Consider the following 25,809-nt stretch of genomic DNA (forward strand, 5'->3'; position numbering starts at 1 on the left):
TAGTGTATAAACATCTGCCTGCTTAAACTCTGTAGTTTCACAGTGGGTTTGACTTGCTTGTGTCCTCACGCATAAAAACACTGAGGAGAAAAGGCCTGTGTTGATTTGAATTGTTTAAATACAATCGTTGTTTCACATTTTCCCAAAATGCTGCTAACTTCATCTTATGACTTCAACAACAAATCGATGAAATATTAAACGACGACAAGAATCATTTAATGTGTCAATCACCAACACACGTAAGGTTACGAGAGGAGTTATTGTACCAGAAGCACCTCGTACAGCCGTGGCCAATGTCACGGTTCCCAGCGGTGGCCGCCGTCCCCGCGGTGACCGGGCCCGGCGCCCCCTGGTGGCCCCGCCGCGCAGCGCCACGCGTGACCCGGCCGGTCCCCACGACACACGGCTCCCGGCGCCCATTCACTTCCGTACATCCGAAACATCAGTGTCAGCCAAGCACGCGTGAGCGACCTGGGATGACTCGCGGATTATCCAATAACAATTCGCTCATAATAAGTCCCAATGAATTATTTTATAAAGAGCTCTCATTACTTTTGAAATTGGATGCGGGTGTCATTTGCAAAATTAATTGTCTCACAGTCAAACAAGTCACAGGATCACAACAGGTCCTGCCATCACTTCCCTTTCTTTGATCATTTCTTGCATGACTCGGTGGTGTGGCCAGCTTGGAGGACACTGACTTGTTTCTAGCAGTTCTGAGAGAAGGCGGACACAGAAAACCACATCAGCTCAAGAAAATGGACCTAAATACAACATTTCTGAAAGATTACCTGCAAAAGTATGGGGCAGGAGGGACACATTTACAAGAGTGATACACAAACTGGCAATAAGTGATGTCAAAATAACACGGTGATGCAGAGATAAACATCAAACCCCGGGGGACAAGGGGACACAAAGACAACACGGTCCAATCCAGTTGTGAAGCAAGTTACTGTGTAACGGAGATGGATGTTTAAAAAAGATTAAACTGCTGGAATCCATACTAGCTTGTTCACTTTAAAACTCAAATGTTATCCTTGTTTGATAGGAAATTAGTTTTAACACCTTACAAAGCCAAATAATTTGCTTTATGATTTGTGGTCACAAGTAATTTTAACATCAACTACCATTCTGTATAAAAATGTTCTTTTTTAGTAAAAGGCCCCAGCGCTCGTTATGCAGCAGATGGCACTTGAAGTATTACTTATTCTACATTACAGCCGCTAGCAGAGGGCATTGTTTCGCTCACAAATAGCAATAACATCTTTTCCAGACAAGCTTAAGAGCAAAGTCTCTATTCCAAAAAAACTTGTTATTTTTTTAATTCTTTAAGAATAAGACAAAATAAAAATTCTAAGCTGTACCACATGAAGTTTAAAATAAATTTTGGAGTAATTATTCCTTTGAGCTGCCATAATTTTTCCAAATTCTAGAGGAATACTCGGCGAGCACTGAAAAGACAAATAAGCAAGGGTCACAGATTACTTTGAGGAAAACCCACTGAAGTGTTATCTATTGACCTGTACAGCTCCAGCACCAGCAGGGTTTCTTTTGAACACTTTAGCCAGAAGAGTTAAATCATTAAACTCTCCACACATGTGCAAGTGTGAGAAGTCAGCTGTGATTAGTACTATGGTGTTTAAACAAGGAGGAATTTCAAAGTAATCCTGAGTCATCGAACAGAAATGGGTTACTGGATGAATGGGAAGAAAAGCTTTGAAAGTTTTAAATTACTTTAGTTAGAAATCTCAGAGAGTCAAATTAAATATCAGTACTAGCTCTTGACTTGTCAGGAAAGCTATTTTCACTAAACTTTAAAAGTTTATCACAACTAAAGCCCCTAATGAAGAAAAATCACAGAAATATTCTCCAGATGGGGACTTCATGGCTGGGACAAAGGGCACACTAAGCACTTGCAACACAACCTTCACCAAGGGGCTGATGTCAGAGCTCGTCGATAGTCAGAACTCCCATTCAGAATGAAAAGCAACAATTTCCACAGGGGTAAGAAAATCTGAAATAATTCACCAGTTTCTCTTGTCTAACGAAGAAATAATTCTATAATGGTATATCCTGAGCATTTCCTCAGCAGTGGATCCTCCAGCCTACCAAGCACAGGGGGCTCGGGAGCCCCAACCAGGTCCGGTTCTCTCAGGACTCCCACATTTGCTCCTGTCTCCATTCTGAGCAGGTAGTGTGACAGCTTTGGTGTCCCCCATTCACAGGGTGTATTGCTGTTGGGCACACCTTTCCACACAGTTCTTCTGGAATTGGTCAGATCCATAGTTATGGTATCTGCGTTTAATTTATGGGACTATTTTTCATGAGTAAGTTTAAATATGTTTCCAAAACCAGATCAAGATTTATAGCACACCAGAAACAACTGTTTATTTGGCAGGCAGTATGACACAAAGACAACTTTTCTCATAAAGCTAGACAAAATCAAACAAAAGTACAAACTGAAAGAAAAATCCACAACCCTAGGAAACTAGAAATATTTCATTGAAAAAGATCTCATATATGAACTTTAAAAATAATCAATTCATTTTATCACCAACAGGTAAGTAGATATTGCATCAAAATAACAACTAAAGGTGCCTGGAAGAGGAGTGTCAAGGGGAAGGCTCATTGTCTTGCTGACATCCAAAGAAGAAAGCAGAGGCAGAATGAGAACACAGAAATTATTCCATCTTAACTCTCTGGTTGCTCCCCTGGTCCATCCTATATTTAACAGGTGAAATAGCATTAGTTCTGAAGTTAAGAATATAAGTATTTTGTAATATCTAGTTACTGAGCAAAAGTATTATTTGAAGTGTCCATTAATTTGGGCTTGTATGTTCCTGGCTTCTTTGCAGTAGATATTTAAAATAGAGTGTTGCAGTTCTTTAGGTTTGTTTGTTATTTTTTTATTAATACAGAAATATTTCTCAAGTCTTCCCATGCACCTGTACAACAAATACATTGATAAAATCTAGGCAGAAAAGGAGGAGCAGTCCCTAGCTGGAGAGCACTTTAGAACTGCACTCATACACATGTACTGACACAGCCACTATGCTCTTGGTAGGATTGTATGGTATTGCTGATTTCTGCACAAGAAAAGCAAGAAATCCTCAAAATCCCACAACTGTCAAAATTTCATGATAACAGGTTCAGTTTTTTTATTATACAGGTGCTATTTAAATAATACCATTTATTAATAAATTAGCTAAACTGCCATGTAATGGGGTTTACCTTATGAGCTTTGCTCTTGTGTTTGTATAGTACGATTGGTATGGATTGTATTTCATGGAGACAAAATATAAAAAGCTATCCCTATCAAATTCTTTCTGTCTAATGCAACATTTGTAAATTTATATATCCTGCTCCAGGATCAGGAGTACTAACAGAATGTTATGAAATTTATTTCCATGGCTTCGTGGGTACCTAAAAATAGTGCTCTACAATATTATTTGCATTTGTGAACATATGATGTCTCTATGACAAAAATGTCTTGTGCGTACTACTCATGTATTAAGGGGAGGGTAAAAGCAATTTGAGGTCACGTGTCCCTAATATTCTGAAAACTGAGTTATCCAGGTGTATACACCAATCCTGAAGACTCCTCTCTTTGTAGGGAAATGTAACTGGTATGCAAGTTTAATGTATCAAAATTGCAGAAGATGTAAAAATGAAATTCTGTAAGTAGAGATTTTATTTTTTTAAAGAAAGCAGGGGAATCTGTGGTATGATCTTCTTATGTTTTATATAAAGCTTCTCTTTTTCCCTTTTATTCTTCTGTTCTCATAAAAACAAAACCAAAACAACCCCACAAAAAAACAACCTCTCATGAACTCCAATCCAAGATCAGATCACAATGTACTGAATTTAACAACTCCTCTTCTGAACTGGTTCTGACAGTGTAAATAAAGAATAGTTTATGTTAAATATAAAAACAGTATAAGCCCTGAATTATACAATAAAAGTTTAGGTGGGTCATCAATAACTTCCAACACACAGTGGGAGATATTTTCTATGTTTTATTCTTGGAAGTATTCTTTCAGCTCCCAGGAGGGTTGTATGGAATTCCATTCCACTTAAAAAGTGGGAAGTCTCGAGACGGGAAAGAAGCATTATGGTAGAACCCCACTATACTCCATGGTGGACTTAGTGATTTAATTTCTACACCAAAACAAACAAAGCAAAAAAGAGCCTCTCAAAAACCTTCCCCAACTGTCCAGAGGTTAGGAAACCAAACCTGTCTTTCAACTTCACAGAGTTGAAACTGAACTGAACGTGCCATGAATAGCTTGATGAAGTCTGAATCACAGGTTTTACAGAACTTGTGACTAAAATAGCTCTATAACCTTGTGTTACAACTGGCACAAAAAGCCTACCTCTCTCCCTACCTTTATCTGAAATCAAATTGTTTATCACATTCCTTCCTCACACATCAGCTCCTTGTGATGAAAGCAAGGCAGTGATTAATACTTTTTGTTAGGTTGGTTCCAGTGACTTGAAATGAATTTGCCCTGACTCCTTAAGCATGCCACCACACCCACCGCATGGCACTCCAACCATGCGAGGAATGCACAACAGAAAAAACATTATCTCAGGCGATACTTCATAAATCCATAGCAATAAAATTAACTGCACAACCGCCTCAAGCACAAATCATCTTCAGGAGGTTCTTCCTCCCTCTCTCTGAAAGAAAAGAGGCAAACCAATAGCTTTAAAAAAACTGGAGAACTGACTGCCTTCTGTCACTTGCACTCTGTTTTCCTACAGCTCATTAAGCAAAGCATGCTGTAGAAGACAGCAATGGAAAGCGGTTCATACTCTTTTCAATTTTCTAATTACAAAGCAGCACAATAAGAGATTTTATCCATGTCTTGCTCACATAGCTGTAATCTATCTTCTGCTACACCAGGAGCACAGATTTTTATCTACATTTACAGACTGTATTCTCTATGTATCCCTTTGCAGTGTAAAACCAAAACATACTAGATAAAGGATGGGAAGACTTGAATTAGCCTAGACACTGTCTTGACAGCAAACTATACTTAACAATTAACAATATCCTTTGTACTAATTACAACTCGGCTTGAGTGATAGCTGCAATTTCTTTGCCTTTGGCATGACGGGAAGATCAAGTGTAGAAAAACCAGCACTGACTTAAAAGTGATTCAGCACTGGATGTGGTTTTTCTTAATTACTGATTACCAGCTGAGACTTGAGAACCGACTAGACACTCAGAACTTGCCTCAACTGCGAGTTGTTTGAACTCCCTTCACAGCCATCTACATGACATCTACACCAAGATGCCTCACGCTGTGTGCTCTTCTATCTGTAAACCTATCTATCTAGCTTTACAGATTAGAGAGAAACCTTTATTTCAAAGGTTTGTTGACATAACTAGATTAATCTACATGCTTTTTTTTTTTTTTGCCAATACATGTAAAATTATATAAGTGAGAAGTATTTTTTCTTTAAATTGTAAGGTGTTTATGGTCTCTCCACTAAGGAGGTTTCAGTACCTCTCTCAGGGTAGCTAAGCAGATCTTTACATGAAAATAATTAGTTTATCTCAAAATTAAACCAAGAAACAAAGTTATCTAAGACAACCACTATGACATGTTACCACATCCTGCAATATTACTCGTGGTTAAAATGAAAACGAACTCCAGGAACATCTTTACACCCAGAACGTCAGTTCGCAAGATCCCAAGCCAGCCTCAGTGGTGTGTGGACGCCACCCGCCCTCAGGGTGGCCCGGCACGGGGCTGCTGTCACCCAAGCCGGGAGAAGCCGGGGTCTGGGGGGGCCAGACCCGCTCCCGGCGCTGTGGGAGGGGCGGGGGCGGGCTGGCTGCTTTCCGCGGCCAGGGGCGCACCCAGATCGAGGCGGGGAACGCGCTGAGGCGCCTGAAGAGAAGGCGAGAGACCGCGCTTCAGCCAGCGCGGCCCTCGGTGTGCACACTGGACCCGCTGCTCCAGTGCAAAGGTTACCGAGACATATCCCGCACCTGCTCCTTAGGAAGAGGAAAAAAACAAACACCAACAAACTTCCTTATCACAGAACGGCCCCTCCTCCTCACCCGCGCCGGGCACCGCCTCCACCTCGGACCCGCCGAACCGGGCGCAGGTGCGCGGCCCCTCCCGCCCGCCGGGCACTGCGCATGCTCGCCAGCCGCAGGTGCGCGGCCCCGCCCTACGGCGCAGGCGCCGTGCGGCCCCGCGCGGTTGCCCCGCCCCCGCTGGCCGCTGGCTGGCGCGCGGCAGGTGCCAGGAGCCGCCGTGGCCCCGCCCCTGTCCCCGTCTGAGGGCGGAGGCGGCGGCAGAGCCGGCGGAGCGGCCGCGGTTGCCGGGGGCAGTTGGCGTCGGGCCGCGCTGCTCGCTCTCCCTCCCGTTCTGCCGCTCTCCCTTTCCCGCAGCGCGCTCGGGGGCACCCGGGGGAGAGAGCGAGAGAGAAGACGTGATCCCGACCCCCCGGCGGCATGAACCGGCCTCACCGCGGGGCTGCGGGCAGCCGGGGCCTGGGCACCATGGAGGTGAAGAGCAAGGTGAGCGCTGGGCACCTCAGGGCGGCGGCGGCGGCGTCGGGGCGGGAAGGAGCCGACCCGGCCAGGCCCTGCCCTGCGGGGGCGTCTGGTCGCAGGGTCTGTGTGGGGAAGGGCGGTGAGAGGATGGCGGGAGCTGCTGACTCACCTGCCGCAGATGGCACTGGAGCTGAGGGGCCGGTGTCGGCCGGTGCGCGGCCCCGGTGGCGCTGGAGCCGTGGGGCTGAGGGAGGCGGCGGGGGCGCGTCCCTCCCCACCTGCCCGACCCCGCTCCGGCCGGGCCCTCCGCTCTCCCCGGCTGGTCCAAGGGGAGAGGGTGAGGTGCTGGTGTCTCTTACTGAGTGCTGGGGGGACAAAAGAATAAGGGGTTTTGAGGTGTTTTAAGAAAAGCAAGTTAGCCGAGTTTGCCCTTTGGTTTCTATATAGGCTGAAAGACAAACAGAGAAATAGATGTTTGGGGGTAAGTTTGGGATATCTGAACCCGAAGAGGTGTTGAGAGATATGATTCAAACTCCAAAACCTATTGTCTGAATTAGAAAATGAATAAATTTGTTTAACTTATTGAGTGCTTCTGTACTTTTTTTTTCTTTTTGTGGGCTAGAACATACAGCTTACATTACTTGACAGAGGTTGGCCCTGACTAGCTTATCTTAAAGTGGGACTTGCCTTCTTTAAAGGCTGTCTGAGGATTTTACACTGGCAATTGTTTTATGAGTGTATATTTCTATGTTGCATCTTATACCAACAGTTTGTCGATGCTTTGCACAATTCTGTAAGTTGTCTTGTATCTGGATCTGTTCTTTGTGTTCATTTTTCATGTGCTGGTTAGGCTGACAGAACTTTGATGTTCTGAAAAAAAAAAAAGATTTTTGTTCTGGTTTCTGTTAGTAATATTTTGTTGACATGTCATTCTACAGTTAGCAATTGTAAAAGTGTTGGATGTGCAGCATCAATCTAGTAACTCACGTTACACACCGTGAACCAAAACCTCTTTTTCATTGTCTAGGCAGATTGCAAGTGCACCTACATGTGGGAATGTGTTTTCTTCCATTTATGCAGAAATATATCTCTTGTGGAGTTTTTTTAAACTGGTGTACAGTCTGTCTTTATTCTGGATCTTCCTTTCCTGCAAATCAAGTGTTACAGCGTCTGTGTAGGTGAAGCAGTCAGGACTTAGTTGTGTGGGTTTTTTTAAGGATCACGTAACATAATGCTGAAACTTCTAGGAAACATATGGTTGGTCTCTACAGCTTGAATGATACTAATTTCTTTGAAGTGTTAAATTAACTTTCATTTGGACAAAAGCAGAAGGGACAGGAATACCTGATAGCCATGATTTCAAATACTAGTTAAGCGTAGCTGTTACTATGCTTGGTGAAGTCTGTTTTCACCTGTGCTCTTGTAAGGTTGAAAACAATCAGTACATTGTGTTTATAAACAAAATACTTGTTGCCTCAGCCCCATACTCCAGGCTTACTGTTCCTCCATTGTGTTTTCCTTGATTTAAATCTGTCTAGAGATCACCTGTGTGATGCATTCTTTGGTGTTTGTACAGGGAAGTGTAGAAGTTCTAATGGAACTTCTTCCATTAGAAGTTCTTCTGTCTCTTAAGTGCATATTATGAAGCAGGTTTCAAGGCATTCCTAGAACTACTTGTCACTAATGCACTATTTAACAGCACCTTGATTTAATATAGCATAGGAGCCATCTTCCTTTTATGAAAATAAACAGTTCTACAGAGAAAGAAGAAAGGCTCATGTGGGAGGTGGAGGGGACCCATTACTGTGGAGAGGTCTAGGCTTTGAAGGCTTATCAGCAATGTACGGCCCTTTATTTAGATACTCCAAATCAATAATCTGACAAAGCTGTGCCAGTACAGCCCAACTGTAGTTGCAGTTGTATGAACAAAATCCTTTTGTTGGTCTAGTTTATTCAATTTGGGTAACTGGTCTGAACTTACCCTGGGGAATCCCTGAGGTATTTTAATTCTAGTTAGCCTTTTCTCTTGACATAGAAAATCAAGATTTAAACCCCAAACTAGAGTTCTTGGGGATAGTATAAAAGCTCCAAAATTAAGTTCAAGTTCTCTAGATATATAATTCAGGTTTTTCTTTTCTTGCTTTTATGACTTGGATTTCATTCTGAAAAAAAAAAAATCTAATATACCAGTAAAACAGATGGTTACTGTAGTTAATGTTCCATAGCTGCTGGAGACCTACAGCAGCAGTATGCTGTGTTACAGAGGACTTGAAGCTGTCTCTGATAAGTAAGTCTTACTTCAGTGAGTGTCTCTAGTAACTTGCCAGTATGCTGACATTGCTTGTACTGTGCTGCTCCAGATGAGTTACCGTGTAACAGCATGTGGCTGTGAAGAGCTCAGGTGGCAAGAAGCTTTCTCTTTAAGTTTGTCTCCTCCAATCTTTCATCTCCCCTAAATGTCTTAAGACTTCTAAGTGCAGCCTTCTTAATCAAATGGAGTGCAACCTTTAATATCAAAGCATTTCAGGGACTTAAACTATAAAATTGCATAGTTCTACTTTTGTCTTTATAATAGTATTGAGCATATGGCAAACAGTGTTAGGAAATAGTAGCTAGCTTATTAGTGTCTTGGTGTTTTTACCAACCACGTATAAAATAATGTGGAAAAAATAAAAATCACACGTTTGAAAATCTGGCCCTTTGTTTGTCACAAGCAGATTTAACTCACTTCAAATTGCGAATGAGGTTGTGGGCTTTTCAGACTTTCATTACTGGATTATGTTTAAACTACATTGTGTTTTGAAGCCAAACAATTGGCACTGATGCCATGCAGTGGCAATTCCCGCGGTATTCATACTTCACATGGCTGAAGAAAGATCTAGGAGGGACACGGATAAAGTCTTTCACTGACGTAATGATGAAGTGTGCTGCTCCTGACCTGATGGGAGTTCCTCCTGCAGGCTTTTCTAAGCACGTATGAATCATCCCTTCTGCCTTATTGTTAGTTAATGTAGTAACTGGAGTATTTCTAGAAGAGGAATGTTCCCACATAATGCCTTTACTTGAAACTTGTGAATGAAGTGGGCTGGGGGAAGGTGTAGCTGTTTTTCCTGCACTGTGCTTGAGTTAGTGTGGTGCTAACATACCAACAATGGGGTCCTCATCTCCTTATTTTCATTCCTTTGTTTATATGTGAGAACTCTAAAGCTGTTATTCTCCAAAAGGCTGTAATCAAATGCGAGGTAAAGGTTGGTCTGGAGCCTTGGTAATGTGCACCTTCACATCTACACTGTGTAAGGTATCTCCAAGTATGTGATACTGAGGCTCAAACTTTCAGGGAGTGTTTTGTTCCATGTGCCCTTCTGTTCTGCTTAAAGTTAAACTTGCTAAAAGAAATTATTTGAAGTCTTTAAGTTCACTGTAGGTCAGCTATAGAATTCACAAAAAATGCCACTAACTGACTTTTAAAAAGTGTTTTGTTTATGACCCTTTTAATTCATATACAAGCTGTTCTGCTTTTAGTAACCTGACTGCTGCTATCTCTTAATTCCCTTTAGCTCTTTGGTATGTTTTGTGTGCCTGATATGGGGGGGTTTGAGTAATTTTAATCCATTGTTCTGCTTGCTTTGGGTCCCACCCATGTGGGGCAGAACACTCTAATTTTACCAGTTATTCTTGCTACAATTTCCAGTTGTCTGGTGTACATCAAATGCTTACTCCTTTATTTGCACCCAGTTTTGTCTTTTGCCTACCACCACTGAATCCTTGCTAGCTTTGTGTTTTGATAAGTGCCAGTGATTGAATGGTTTGTTGCAAATCTGAATCTTGTGGTTATATCCAGGGTATAAAATAGACATTTTAAAAGACTATGCAATCAAGATTTGAGTCTTGATCATGCAGGGAAATCTTCTGAACTCTCTCAAGAAGTAGTGGCTGGTTGCCACCTTGATATATCTCTTTAGGTAAGAGCAGAATCGACTTGAGATCAGGTCACTAAAGCTTTACTGCACGTAGTCTGTACTGAAAAGCAGCAACCGTTCTTTGTAGTCTTCAGGTCAAAGTGGCTTTTAACAACGGGGAATCTGAAAACTACTCAGTTTTGTGTAGGTTAATCATAGCTCTGTAACAACTATACCTGCCATTCTAAAGTGCACTGAAATTTATTTGAAGAAGTTCCAGGTAAACACATACCATGGGAGGTTAATCATAATCTTGGGTTTGAGCCACCAACATCAGTACTGGCTACGAATTCTGTCCCTTACTGAGAGCATGGCTTTTCATATAAAAATCTGCAAGTATTCTTGCACTAGTTTTTCACTTTAATGCTAAGCTCCCATATTAGTAAATGCTCTGACTGAAATGGAACAATGAAATCAACTTTTTCATATTCAAAAGTACATGTTTTATCAGGTCCAAAAATAGTTATAAATTTTTTTAGAAAAGAAGTAGGAAAACAAACAAAACAAACCACTTTAATCTGACCTTCTTATGCCACTTTGAAATTATTGATTGTAGTTTTTAGTGCACTTCCAATTCCACAACACTTCTGGTTTAACATTCAAATCATTCTATTGCTTGAGGAAGTGAGATTTCCATATTAATGATACAAGATATATTTTGTTGTAGTTTGGAGCTGAATTCCGACGATTTTCTCTGGAGAGATCCAAACCTGGCAAGTTTGAGGAGTTCTATGGATTATTGCAGCATGTACACAAGATACCAAACGTTGATGTTCTGGTGGGATATACGGACATTCATGGAGACCTGCTGCCTATCAATAATGATGACAATTATCATAAAGCAGTTTCCACGGCCAATCCTCTACTCAGGATTTTCATTCAGAGGAAAGGTAAGTGCAGTTGAAGTCTGTGAATCACCTGTTTATCCTGTTTTGCTGTGTTGCAGTAAACAGTGAGACGTGTAGAGGAAAAAAACCCCTCAGTCCTATTTCATCATGTTGAATTCCATAATAATTATGAATCATGAAAGGTATTCACAACTCATCTCTCTTGCAAGAGCTTCGTCAGGCAACCTGTTCATACTTTGTGCTCTTCTGCTTGTATTTAGTTCAGTTAGATAAAGTCAAGTCTCTAGCAAATGCTCCTTTCTGGTTTTATGTAAGCAAATGAAAATAAACCTCTAGGGTTTTCTGCTCTATATGTTGGATGCCTTTCACTTTAAAATTCTGATCTTGATCAGGCAAGAAGAGAGGCCATTACAGGATGGAAAGGAACCTTGAAAGTCTTATTACATGAAGTATTAAATGTCAGTATAAATTAAAGACTAACTTTGTAATATGCTACTCTTATCACTCTTTCCTAGTAAAAACATTCTAAGCTTTCAAAATTACAAGCTATTTTGGGTAGCAAACCTTAAATGTGAATGCTGCTCAATTTGTTGATTTACGTTTAAAAATAGCATGTCTTCTAGGCACAAATTTCTTGTTGTCTTTTTCCAATATCTTTTCTGCTTTTGTTCATGAAGGAAAAAAGATCAAACTTGTCCAGGAGAACATATTCAGTACATGGAACTGAAGGAGAGAGGAGAAATCTAGTGATGTGATTTGAGATTTTTTTAATCCAGAGAAGCCAAGGAAACCTGATTTATGTACTTGTTGGTTTTCTGCTTACTTACATACAGGTGTGAGTGCGCATGTATTGTGTGTAGATAAACAAGCATGTGCATGCACAGCTCCTATCAAAAGGCAGTCACCTGATCTTTGAATAGGAGACTGCTCATTGCTGAGCTGGTTTATAAAGATGTGCACTGTTTGTGGTTGTTGCGAAGACAAGGCTTTTTTTTTCCCCTCAGAAAATACTTGGGCATTGGAAGCTTTTATCAACTTACCCACTCCAAAAAAATGAACGAGCTCCACAACAGCCTGACACAAACCCAATATTCAAAAGCAGTGTGGCTGCTTGCCAGTTGCTGTGTTGCTGGCAAAATAAGTTTGCTTTGTTTCTACTGAGGATAGTATAGTATAGTAAGGCCTGTGTTTTCAGTCCTGAATTGCCAAAGGAATGAACTATTTGCTTTAATAGAACCTAGAGGTAAAAAAGGTCTATGATTCCATTTAATCTCTTACAGTAGCCATATGACGAGAACAGATAAGCCACTTTGTCAGACTGGGATTATTGAGGTTATATTTTAACACCATATGTTTTTAGATTGTTACTAGTTTTATATGTTTGATGCTGTACTAGAGTTACATTTATAACACCTTATACCTTTATTCAATGTACCTTTATTTTAAAGTATGATAGATTGTTTCTTATTACTCTGGTGCAAGGAGTTTATAATAGAATAGATATAGATGGATATAATACACAGAACTAGAAATAAGATGAACCCACTTAAGTTTATCGTGCTGAGAATTGATTAGTAGGAAAAGCAGTGTAAGAAAGTATTGGTTGTCATCACTTTCCTTTTGACATGAGAGTCTTCAGGCTGTAGAGTTTAGGGGATAAAGAACCCAGACTGGCATCTACGTCCAGCACTGTACTTTGTTCTGAACTAATTGTGACCGCTTTGATTGCTTCTGTTGATTAAACTGAGGCTTTGACTTCATTCATACCTTTGCCATATGGAACAGAGGTTAGTTTCATGGAGAATAAGGAAATAGCTTGACTCTGTATTTTATTTCTGAGAATTTACCTGTAGTGAAGGCTTAACTGCAGGAATTAATGACATGCGATAATTTGTGCAGCATGATTTGTTTAGTGTGATTAACACGATTGCACAGATCTTAATTGACTGCACCTCTGAAATTGAAAATCAAATGTCTGAACAAATACCTGCTATTGATGGGGCTGCTTTGATCTGTGCTGTTCTGGAACTATAACTGATAAGTGACACAAGTTACTTTCCCACCTGCAAGGTAAAAAGCTACTGTGTGGAAAAGAAAGTTTTTGCTGTCTTGAAAGATACTAAATGTTATATTGTCTTACCTATTTAGAAGCTATGTGTAATTTGTGAAAAGCTAACATAAGGTATGAGCAGACTACAATAAAATCTAGGATAAATAGTATTAACTTCTTAGTATATTGCATCTAAAGAGCATCTTAAGGGGTTGAAATGAGAGCAGCAGGATGCTTTTGCAATTTTATTAATAAGTGACAATTGTAGTAACATAACTCCAAAGTTTCAGACACTTTGGAATGCCAGAGTAAGTGTTCTTTTCTGTTCAATTATTTTTTACTCCTTATTTACAAAAGCTAGAAAGCTGTCAGCTCTGAGCATTTATGTGTATTGGTTCATGTGGTAAGAAACCTAGAGATCCTGGAATGGAAAAAATCAAGTCACATTATTCCCCTTAGACTCTTCTGATTGTATTTAACTAAATTCCTTTGAAATGTTTTAAAGAGTTCCAGTGCTAAATGTAAATTGGAGCTTGATATTGCATAAGCCAAGAATGGCTATCAGTTTGTGGAAAACAGTTGCTTATTGGAATTTCATTCTGCAGTTTAACGGATTAACAGGTACTGTTGACATCTGGAATTTAAAGGTTAAACTGATGTATCCTGATTAAATCCAGATGTATGGGAGTCGCTCTGTCTGTGAGAAAAATCTTACTGAAGATAAAATGGTGTGTGGGGGATGTAGTTTGCACAGGCCCTGAAGGGCAGTTCAACATGGGGGATTTTGCATTGTAAATACAAGAAAAATAGAGAGAACTTAAAGACATTATAATGAAATATATCTTTTATTAAAACTCACTTGCAGGATATTAAATTATAATATACAACTCCTGAAAGCTCTGCATGTACATGGCTGGCTATAGTAAACTGTGGGTTGTTTGGTTAATTCATTGTGCCTCTTGAGAGAGACTTTTTCATGGAGAAGTTTTATTTTGTTGAAAAGTAAGACAAGCTGGCAAGTTAATTTTCTAAACCCATGTTTTGTTATAACTTCTGACTAAATAAGAGACAGAATTTGTTGGGGCTTATTTAAAAAATGCTAAATTACAGCTATATTCAAATGTACTCAAGATTTGGGGGTTTTGAAAATTTAATTCATGAGGCGTAACTCTACGCTGCTTTGCATATAGAGCAGGAAAACATTTTAAATACATGTCTTGAACAATGTTGAATTGAAAGCAGATTTGGCATTTGTGGGCTTTTGTTTTAAATCTCATGGAATGAATATATATAGGTTGGTGCCACCTTGAGCATGAAACTGCGAAGGGAAAACTCATTCTTGCTCTACGTGGACGTTCTCCTTAACACGATCTGCAGTTAACACCTTGTCCTTTGGCTTTACGCCAGAATATTTTTCCGCTGCAGCTTTAAACTGATTAGCTAGGTGCCTGGACAAAGATGCCTTTGTACTCAAGGATATTGCTTTAGAAAATTTGTTTAGCAGTGGAAGGAGAGGTTAAACAGAGTCATGGTGCTTGGCTGAGATCTGGAGAGATGAGTTTCCATCAACCTTTCACAATTTCTTTTTCCCACAAATTCTGTAACCTTAACTGTGTATCGTAAGGTTTGTGGTAGTTTTGAATTATTAGGCCACTAAGACTAGGTATTAATACAACGCAAACCAACTACCCTCTGGTGCTTTATAGTTTCTTAAATGTTTTGACAGGTGACTTGCATTTCTGGGATGCTTTTATTTCAACAATGTGCCATGTAACTTCAGTAAATTTCTAAAAGCAAAAGCACCGGCTCACTGTTAAGATTTCTGATTGTATATTTGTCCTATGAAAGAGAATTTTAAAGTTCATCTCTTCCAATAAATGTTTTTCTGATCTTAGTTTTAGTTTTAAAAGCACTTTTGAATTTGCTAGTTCATATATAGATATATTTACATAATATTTTTAAAGCCAGTCCTTTTGCAACTGATCTTCATGTTTCTCTACTGACTGTGAAAAATTTGATTTGGACCAAAGTTTTAAGCCCGGTCCACTGGTGGCTGTGGGAAGGCGGGTTGGGTGGTGACTTTAGTGAACTGTTCATGCTGGGGAGGGTGGCCAGACTTGCCATGTGGGGCAGGATGGGATCCTGGTACGCCACCTGCTACCGAGGTGAAGAAGCTTTACAACCCACTGTGGCAAGCTGGGAATGTCAAGGAGGATATAACGTGTAACATGCCAGACATTCTGATTCTTTGACAAGAATCTGAATGTTCACACTTCAAATTTAAGGAGAAAAAACCCCAAATTGAGTACCTTTTAATGTTGTGATGTATGTGGAAGGGTACTTGAAAGAACATCAATACTGACAATGTTTTGATACACTTTTTTTTTCCCTGTGTACTGTTTCTATGCCAAATCTTGTAATAAAAGCAGCAGAAACCTAGTGTTTCACTGGTACCAATGTTAGTACCTGTATCATAGAATCATTTCGGTTGGAAGAGACCCTCAGGATCATGGAGTCCAACCAATGATCTAACTCTAGCACTAACCCATGTCCCTAAGAACCTTGTCTAAATGCCTTTTAAACCCCTCCAGGGATGGTGACTCCACCACTGCCCTGGGCAGCCTGTTCCAATGCCTGACAGCCCTTTCCGTGAAGAATTTTTTCCCAATATCCAATCTGAACCTTCCCTGGTGCAACTTGAGGCTGTTTCCTCTTGTCCTGTCACTTGCTACTTGGGAGAAGAGACCAATACCCTCCATGCTCCAACCTTCTTTCAGGCAGTTGTAGGCAGTGATAAGGTCTCCCTCAGCCTCCTTTTTTCCAAGCTAAACAGCCCCAGTTTCCTCAATGTACAGTTTTCATCAGCAGCTTGAACTCCAGCACAAACAAATTCTGCATGTGCAATTTTGCCGTTTTCTTCAGATGAGCTTACTCAAAAAAAAAAAAAAAAAAAAAAAAGGCATAAAATGGCTTAATGTCTGAACAATATGGAACTAACCAGTCAAAATGCTTCCAACTTAATCCTTGGATCTCTGGAGAACTTCCCAATGAACAGAGCTCCTCTGGAGAAATCTGGTGTTAGATGCCTAGACATGTGTCACACGACAAAAAGAAGCGAAGCTTTTGAAAGGGGGCAAAATGACATGTCATGTCCACGCAATGCCTCTTGTCCTTGGAATGTTGTTCTTTAGTCTTGTTGAATTTACCATTGATTGTACAGCCTTAAAACCACACTTCCAAAGTATCAGAGATCTACACTAATTAGACAGCACCACACAAGAAAGTTTGTATGTAGTTTTTGAGAGCACTGAGCTGCACAGCAGCTGCTGGGGCCAGGGGAAATCCATGCAACCTTTGCACTCATTAACACTCTTAATTCTAATATTCAAGTCACCATTGTCTTTTGTTTGTCTACAGTCTTCTCCTATACTATCACTTTCTTGCTGTCACTGTGTTACTTTGTATTTAGCAGTAAAAGATATTTAAAGCAAGACCCCTTTGTCTGGTATCTTATTTCACAATTGTCCTTTCTGAGTTGTTTTGGAAGTAATTGTAGTTCCAAATAAAAAAGAGAAGCTGTTGCAACTCATTGAATTGCAAAAATCCTCCCAGTGTATAATAACAACCAGATGTCTAACTTGAAACTGGTTGGATGGGTTGTCAGGAGAGACAAGGGCAAAACTTTTCACATTTTTTTCTTAGATCATAAATTTTAAGCACATTAAAAGAATTGCTTCATGTCTGAAAAATCAACCTGTTTTCAGCTATGCAGTACAGCATTTTTAATGATTTCAGTCATATATCCCAAAATGCATTTTACAGTGAAAATGGCAAGTTTGCATGTTTTTAGATGTTTTGCACTTCAACCATAGTCCACCTGTTCTGTGCTTTTGTTTGAGAGGTTGGATTGTTATTTATCAACCCACTCTTCAACACAACTGACTTAACACACTTAAGCATCCAAAGAACAGATTATAGGCTATTTCTAAAGCTTTCTTGCTTGGTGCTGAGATTTAATGTTATTTTAATTTAACCTTAAATCACTTCTTTTTTTCCTCCTGAGCCTCTTTTGCTGAGGAACATGCTTTTCCAAGAGAACCCTTCAGATTCCCAAATAAACTAAAAACTATTTCCTGTATTCGCGATGATCTGATGTAATGTTCTCGAGCACAGCTAGCTGCTTTCTCTGTTTTGCTTAAAGCATCTGAAGAGTCTAAATACAACTGGTACATGTCCATATTTCTTCCTCTTAGCCCAGAATAAAGTCAGGTGACCTACCAGCTCTCAATGTGTATGTTTTTCACCAGCAATTCACAGCTCTCCTGCAATTTCACACAACAGCATTTGCATACGTATTTCAATTTACAGTTGAAATGTATAGCAATTGTGTTACTTTCTTGGCTGTACCAATGGCATCTTAATGTCATACTACAAAGAAATCCCATCTTCTCGGAGTCCCAGGGTTAGTGCAAACCCATTCTGCTTTATTATATTTTTATCCGCTGCGGGAAAAAATCTGCAACATTGCAAAAGTACAAGTGTAAATCCAAGGAAACTCAGATCTGAATGTGCTTTGGTTTATTGTTTTTGGAGAGTTACAGCATGTTAAAGAGAAAAATGGCAGCTTCCTTTAGTAAATAGGCATTTCAGACATCAGAATTTCTTCCACAGAACATACTCTCCACTTCAATTTTTTGTATGGCTTGCTTATGCTTTCCCCTTTAAAATTCTAGGCTACTTGCATACTTGTGTCCAATTGTGGCAGTTACAGCGTTGCTTGTATGAACAGTTTTGCTTGAAGTATTTGTGTGCAAGATCTCTTTGTTTCTGCTCCCCAGCCATTTTCCCTCCGTTCCTGGGGGCGGGAGGAGGGCACAGAATGGAATAAGCTTTCTGGAGTTTGAATCCAGGTCACCTGGCTGGCTGCCAGGAGCTGGGCAATCAGCGGCACCCTGGCTGCTTTCCCTCTTTCATTCTCTTTTCCAATGATCTGAAACCTGAGGAGAGAAAACTAACAAGTGGAATTATTCTGAATAAAATTAAAATGTTTCTAGGAACATACTCTTTCCATTCTAACCTTTTTTTTTTTTTTCAAGAAGCTAGACTATTGTTCTTTGTGTCTCTACTGCTGCTAACTTCCTTTAATTTTTTTGTGTGCTGTCTTTGGTAGTAGAAAACCAAAAGTATTGCAAACTTGGAATCTCATAATGTTAGAACTTTTGTTTCAGGTGTAGAGAGAAACATTTCTACAGTAGTAAACCAGAAACCTCCTAGATTAGATACTTCATTCTGCTAACCAAAACCATGGTGGCAGTGTGGGTATGGACCATGTATAAAGTGATCTAATCATCAATGTGCTCTGTCTTACAGAAGATGCAGACTACAGTGCCTTTGGTACAGATACTATGACACGGAAGAAAAATGTCTTATCAAATGTGTTACGTCCGGATAATCACAAGAAGAAGCCACACATTGTCATTAGCATGCCACAAGACTTCAGACCGGTGTCTTCTATTATAGATGTAGATATTCTTCCAGAAACCCATCGTAGGGTACGACTTTACAAATACGGAACTGACAAACCCCTTGGATTCTATATACGAGACGGCTCTAGCGTCAGAGTAACGCCACATGGATTAGAGAAAGTTCCGGGGATTTTCATATCCAGGCTTGTCCCTGGAGGTCTGGCTCAAAGCACAGGCTTGCTGGCTGTCAATGATGAAGTACTGGAGGTGAATGGAATCGAGGTGTCAGGAAAAAGCCTTGATCAGGTTACAGACATGATGATTGCGAACAGCCGTAACCTGATCATTACGGTAAGACCGGCAAACCAGAGAAATAACGTTGTGAGGAACAGTCGGACTTCTGGCAGCTCCGGTCAGTCTACTGAATCGAGCCTTCCGAGCAGCACGCCAAATATTTTAGCAAACTTCTTGCAAGGAGAAGAGGAGAGCGATGAAGAGGACATTATTATTGAAGACAGTGGTGAACCACAGCAGATTCCAAAAGCCGCACCTGCCAGCGAAAGCCTGGAATCGTTGACGCAAATTGAACTCCATGAGTCAACACAAAATGGATTCCTTCCTTCCGCTGAGATGAACTTGAATCATTCGGCAGGCAGCATCAGCATGGAACATGAAGTACAAGACCCAGCTCATAAGTCATTAGAAGAAGATGGAACTATAATAACGCTATGAAGTGACTTTGTATGAAGTAAGGATGCCATACATGGTTTAATTTGGCTTAATATGTAATACATTTTATACCTCTCCATCTACCAAGCACTGCAGTAAGATTAAAAGGAGGGAAAAAAGTAAATGCAGGAAGTTCAAAATTTTGTAAGTTGACTAACTTTGGTTAATTCTGCACTTCAGTGTAAATATTTCACAAAGAGAGAAAATAACTGATAAATGACTGGAACTGGATGAGGGAAATTTAAACTGAAAATGAAGGATAGCTAAGAGATGGCTGTGAGCTTTCTTTTAAAGGTACTTGATTTTATTTTTTTTTTAATGCAGAATACTACTGGTTTTATAGAAGTAAACTACCATGACTGTGCGAGGTAGATTATCTAATGTGCTGTGGTCTCATGTTCATCTGAAGTGCTGCTTACATATGATGGAGCTGCTTTAGCCACTTCATTCCTGTCTGGACTGTTATTTAGCTGGTAAAGCTCTGTGTGGGAAGAAACTGAAAAACAAACAGGAGGTGGGGTGGGAAGAGATGTTTTTGGTTGGTGTAGTTGAGCAAGAGGGATGTGTGATAGTGGTCAGCACCTTGCCAATGGTCAGGATTTGAAGGCGGGGGCTTCTGAAGTTGGGTGTTCCATTGAATGTGCAACCGCAGCCTTGTTAGTCATGCACCGTTGCTGTTTCTGAAGGCCAGGTAAGTTTACTTTTAACAACTATGATTTTGAAATCCAAATGTGAAAGTCTTAACACTTACGTATCAAAGACCTGTTCTCATCTTAGTTTGCAATATTTAAGGATATCGTTTGATTTAGTTGCTAATCCCGGTAAACTTCAAAGAAATCAAATGTCAACTTAATGCTATGGAAATGACATAACACAATCTAAGTTAAAATTGCAGTCCTGGCAGAAGTTTAAAGGTTTCTACTAGCAAAGGTTTGTTGTAGCGAGTCTGAATCATGTAAAAAGCAGTTCTCTTCAAACCTGAACAAATTGGGACACCTTAAATTAAGTGAAATCCTGGATTAAAAAAAAGTCATACATCAGAATGAGGCTTTAATAGAACTTGCTTGAGCCATGTGATATTAAATTATTCAGTATAATGAACTGAACTGTAAATGCTGGTCTGTGTACCACTGGCTGGGCATTTTGAATATTACAAAGTTGCTGTATGTAAAACAAAATACTGGTGACAAGTCCTGATGCTGCAAACGCATAAGTATGCATATAATCAGCTGGGAACTTCTTAGGAGAATTGCAGGGAGAGGCTTCTGGCATTGTTTTTCCCCTTTCCCATTTTAGTATCTCCTGCATTACCACTTGGGCACTTGGGTCCCAACCTGACTCTTCTCTGGGAACATCAGTTGTGGCAGGAAAATGAGATGGGGACTGAACAGGACTGGGGAGAAGGATAAGCGGAGCGTCTCGCCAGGGCTTCAGCAGCCTGTGCCAGCCGCTGGGAAAGAAGTGGCTATGCTGTGGTCTTGTCCTTGCCAGAGTCAGGAGTCGAGGTTCTTGAAGTGTGTTTTACCTTGTGGGGATGAGTGGGAAAAGAGACAAACCCCTTTCTTTCTGTCCCTCAGTCTGTCTTAGGGAAACATCTACCTCTGGTAACTTTACTAACAGGATGCTAACTGTAAGCTTAATCTTAAGGCATCTGTAAAAGTCTTTATGGGATATCAGAAGGTAAAAGTGTATTTAAGACTTCTGTAATGATATAAACATCAGAAGTTACTGCTGCTTAATTTTACTAAATGTAAATTTTAAATTTGAATCTCAAGAGCAGTAATCTATTCAAGCCTTCAATGCCATTGGAGTTCAAGTCTGGTAGATGTCAAGGAAGGTTGGATTCGTGCCCTTTTTGATTTATGGAGAGCTGACATAACAGACAATGGTACTCTGTAAATACAGATTAGAGTTCTGCTTAATTGGATTTATTTATGGTTTCTTCAGTGCGCATATGGAAAGGCCGTGGAATCTTTTCCAACATGAGCAAGAATTTTGAAGTGTTTTACTTATTTTGCTAATAATTATTAAAACATTAAGTAACTACATCCTCAGTGTGAAATGAGGAGAATAAATGTTCATTTTGCAACATAGGCTTTAAATATACGTTTTCTGGCCATGCTGCTCTACACTTCCTTTATTCAAGGAAGATTGTTTACCTTAAAATGTCTTTTTTTTTCCTTTATCAAAATATTTTCCTTCCTGTATGAAACCATCAGTGGGGGGTGATTTTTCTTTATTACGCTAGTTTGCACTTCTGTGCCTTTTTTTTTTTGTTACTTGAATGCATTGTGAATAATCTAAGGAATAAAGGCACTTGGATGAGAAGAGAAAGGAGGCCCACAGATACAGAAGATGAACTGGTAGCGCACTTAATACAGTGTAATGTTTTCAGTGGAAATACACGATGGGTCTAATGCAGTACGTTAGTATTTTGCTGCTTGGATAATGGCCCTGAGCTATGAACTTACACAGGAGGGTGGAGTCTGAGGATGTTGGTGTTGCGAGGTAACTGATGGCGCAGGTACAAACAGCCAGGTTAGCCAGCTGCCAAACTCCCTGTGTTACCCAATCTGTACTTATCACAGATGCATGAATATTTTGAATATATATGCCAGTATTAAGGACTTGTAGAAAGTTACCTAGGGTCCTACTCTAAATTGCATGAGAATTCATCTCTTAGGACCTTTCCTGCAAACTGATTGATCTGAATGTCTTTTTGACACATACCATGGTCTTTTTTTCAAGAAATTTGATGATGTGTAGTAAAACTAAGAATTTGGGACTTGATAAAAACTTTAAAGAATAACATAAAAATGGGATTTTAAAAGTGTGTATTTACAGTTACAGTGACAGACTGCACAGCATGTAATTGCTTAATGCTGCAGTTACCACAAAATATCTAAAGTTCTTCCATATCTTACTAATACATACACTGTTAATTACAAAATATTGTAAATTGTTGCTTCAGGATGATCAACGGTTGATTATGAGTGGCTAAATGTAATTTTATATATAAATGGTACTGGGGTTCAGTATATGGTTTTTTAAAATATGCTGATATTGTTAGCCTTTCATTCACTACCTCCTAAATTTTTAACACCTTTACAATTTTCTCCTTGGAAGAAAATACTTAAAGGCTTGACTGTTTTATATCGATTTTATCTTTAGCTAAAAGAAAGAAGAAAAAATCCAAAAGCGATAGTGAGGATGCTATGCATGATTGACGATATTATGCTGCTATTAATGTAATCTTTGTGTATTAAGTATCCTGTATATGTAAATTGTATTTCCAATCCAGATTTTATAAATTAATTTATAAATATCCAAATTATTTCCAAATGGAATGGACAACTGAAATTCCTTTGACTAGTGTTATATGTTGTGTACATGCACAATGGGGAGACAAGTCATTCCTTACTTGTGACTGGGAGATTTAAGTGCACCTTAATAGGAAAAAGAACAAATTCTTGATAGAATTAAGATGCATTTACTTGGAAGTTCTGCTGTGGTACTGGATAAGTCAAGCCTAACTGTGAATCATATGTGTTTTTCCACAGCTGAATTAAATTTAGGACAATGTTCTCACAAGCTGTCTTTAACATATGTGTATTTTTGTGAATATTATGTATTTTCTAATTAAATTTTACTTGCAATGTGATTTTTACATGAATGAACTTGTTTAAAATGTCAAATATCAGTATTTTTCTTACAACTTCAATGTATAATGTACATTGGTATCTCACTGAATGAAGACTGATTTTACAAAATCAAGCTAGTTGTAGTTGTATATTAGTCTTATATTTTTACAGACTGGAATAATAAACAGAAATAGAAATAAAATGTTGTGGGTTGTTTTTTATCTGATTACTTTGTCAGATAGGTAAAACTGAGGGAGAATGTATCTTCTTACTCTCAAGTATGAAAGTAGATGGGCTTCATTTTTTTTAATGTTTATTATTTTCTTTCGGGCAGCCATGTGGGCTCTGTTTTCAGAGCAGTTGCAAATGTTTGCTTCCCCTGCTCCCTTCTCTGGAGCAAATCTCTACACTTGGACAGAGCAAGTGCTCAAAACTTCTGTTCTTCAGTCCCATTCACTAACCTGTGATGTGCTTGTTCCTACAGTAGCTGCACATAACGAATCTTGTGTTGTATCACTCACCTGAGGACTGCTCACAGCAAAGTTTAGGTCCTGAGGCCCGGGAGATGGTTCCTCATCTTCCATCGCCTTTGTCAAGTGCTGCTGGTGACGTGGAGCTTTTCACTGTTACTGTAAGTATTTGGTATAACTGTCTGTATGGAAGTTTTAACTTGAACCCTTCCCACTTCCAAATGTTTTCTCCCTTATCTAATGCCTTGACAGCCCTTGTAAACATTTACCTAGTGATAACAGACTTGAGTTTTGTTCAGCCTTTGTGTAGGGTTTTTGTGACTGCTGGTGTCGAGGCCAATCATATGACCTCTGTTCTATACCTTCCTTTCATATATGCGTGACTAGTTTTATTTCTGTGGTTCAGTACTTTTCATACTGGCCTATGGGGCTGTGGGAAAGTGACAAAAAGATGGAGAACAGCACTACAGGATAAAAGACTAAGGAACGTGTATATCCATGCAGATAAAGTGAGCTTGATAGGGGCCTTTAGGCTGTATGAGAACTGAAAGATTAATGCTAATATTCACCTGGACTGCATCTGCAGTGGAGGGCCAGTACAGAAGCTAACCCAGGACACTTCAAGGGAATGGGACTAACATGCATATTCATGCAAGTCAGCAACACTACAAATCACTGTAATCCCCACTGGTAGTTTTCCTGAACTAAGAAACTACAAACTGTAAAGGAAGACCCTGACTTACCCTAGTGCTGCCTCCTTGAGGGAGGAATGCTGCTGTTAAGTACTGTGCAAAAACACATCAGTCCTTGAAATGCCACCAGTACTTCACTTTTTGCAAGGTGATGAGCTCTTAACATAACTGAAGTCCTAAAAATCTTGTTATGAAATTGAAAACTCATGTATGATTGCAGATACAAAGACTTTCTGGGATTTTCATAAGTAATCAATTGAAAATCCTCCTCTCTTTGATACAGCAACAACAGGAGAAAGATTTAGACTTGTGCCAAATACTCCTTTGAATTTTCTCATTATCTTAAAACTAGTGGTGGCATTCTAGTTTCAGACCTGTCCGAATTACTTCTGATAAACTTGTGTTCCTTGCAATAGAAGTATCGATATTCAGATACTATTAGGTAGTTGTTGCATGTGGTAATGCTAGAGAGGAATAATCAGCTTCAAGGTAGCTTCATAAATGGCTTCCAAGACTAGCATGAGGAAAAATGTGTTGGACGGTAACAGTATTGTTCTTGGATGCTGTAGAGGTATGTGAGAAATGGTACAGCTGGTTCTTGAAGAGGCAAGATTGTAGCCAAGATTTGAGAATTCAGGCTCCTTGTGCAGCTATGATAGATCACTTGTGTACTTTTCCTCTCAAACAGGAGATAAATTTGTCTCTGAGGACTTAATGTCATATGCTTGGTTTTAAAAGCGCTTTAGAAATACGAAGCACAAAGTGAAATGCTGTGCTATTTAACCAGCATTTCTTCTTACAGCAATTTAGAAGTGTTGCTAGTAAGATACGGTTTCCTGTCCTTTCAATTAACATTCCTTTCTACTTGAACTACCATTTTATTACCTGATAGCATACGGAAATACCTCGCATTTCATCAGTGTGAAAGACTTGTACCAGCCTCTGTGATGTTACATTTAAGAAAGTATATGAGAACATACTTATTGCCCTCAGGTTTGCTTTCCACAGGAGAACATGGTTCATATTCTCTGTGGTGCAATGACTTCTTCAGCACGTTTCCTTTGGAGCACCTGGTAACACCTAGTTATTGACATGGCTTTTTTTTTTCCTAGTCACAGTTACACTGGTAATGCTGAGAAACAGGGAACAGAGTTTGAGGGACAAATAAGAACAGCAGATGATGCCAAAGGAGCTAGAAAAGCTAGGGACACCATCCAGTGCAAGGGTTCATGCTTGTATAAAAAACATTTTATTGGTGTGGTTAAAACAAGCAAAGCTGATGTGTATCATAATCTGGCATGTCTAAATCAGTTCTGAAAATAATTTCTGCCTAAAATGAAACGGAATGTCTCTAACCTCAAGCCTTGCAAACAGGGCACTGAAATTCTGAGCACCTAAAAGCTGCTCTTTCAGCTGCAGCCTTTAACTTCCCAGTGATTAG

The 25,809-nt window shown here is 39.7% G+C and overlaps 1 protein-coding gene across 1 annotated transcript; it reads left to right on the plus strand.

Annotated features, from left to right (window-relative positions):
- Positions 1-6,252: 6,252 nt before the first annotated feature.
- On the plus strand, positions 6,253-23,408 carry PARD6B (par-6 family cell polarity regulator beta). The gene is made up of 3 exons (XM_065850227.2): positions 6,253-6,538; positions 11,141-11,363; positions 18,742-23,408. Exons 1-3 carry the CDS (start codon positions 6,473-6,475, stop codon positions 19,566-19,568), a joined length of 1,116 nt encoding a protein of 371 aa, XP_065706299.1. The 5' UTR covers positions 6,253-6,472; the 3' UTR covers positions 19,569-23,408.
- Positions 23,409-25,809: the final 2,401 nt, after the last annotated feature.

This window comes from Patagioenas fasciata, chromosome 16, assembly GCF_037038585.1.
Source record: "Patagioenas fasciata isolate bPatFas1 chromosome 16, bPatFas1.hap1, whole genome shotgun sequence".
NCBI lineage: Eukaryota > Metazoa > Chordata > Aves > Columbiformes > Columbidae > Patagioenas > Patagioenas fasciata.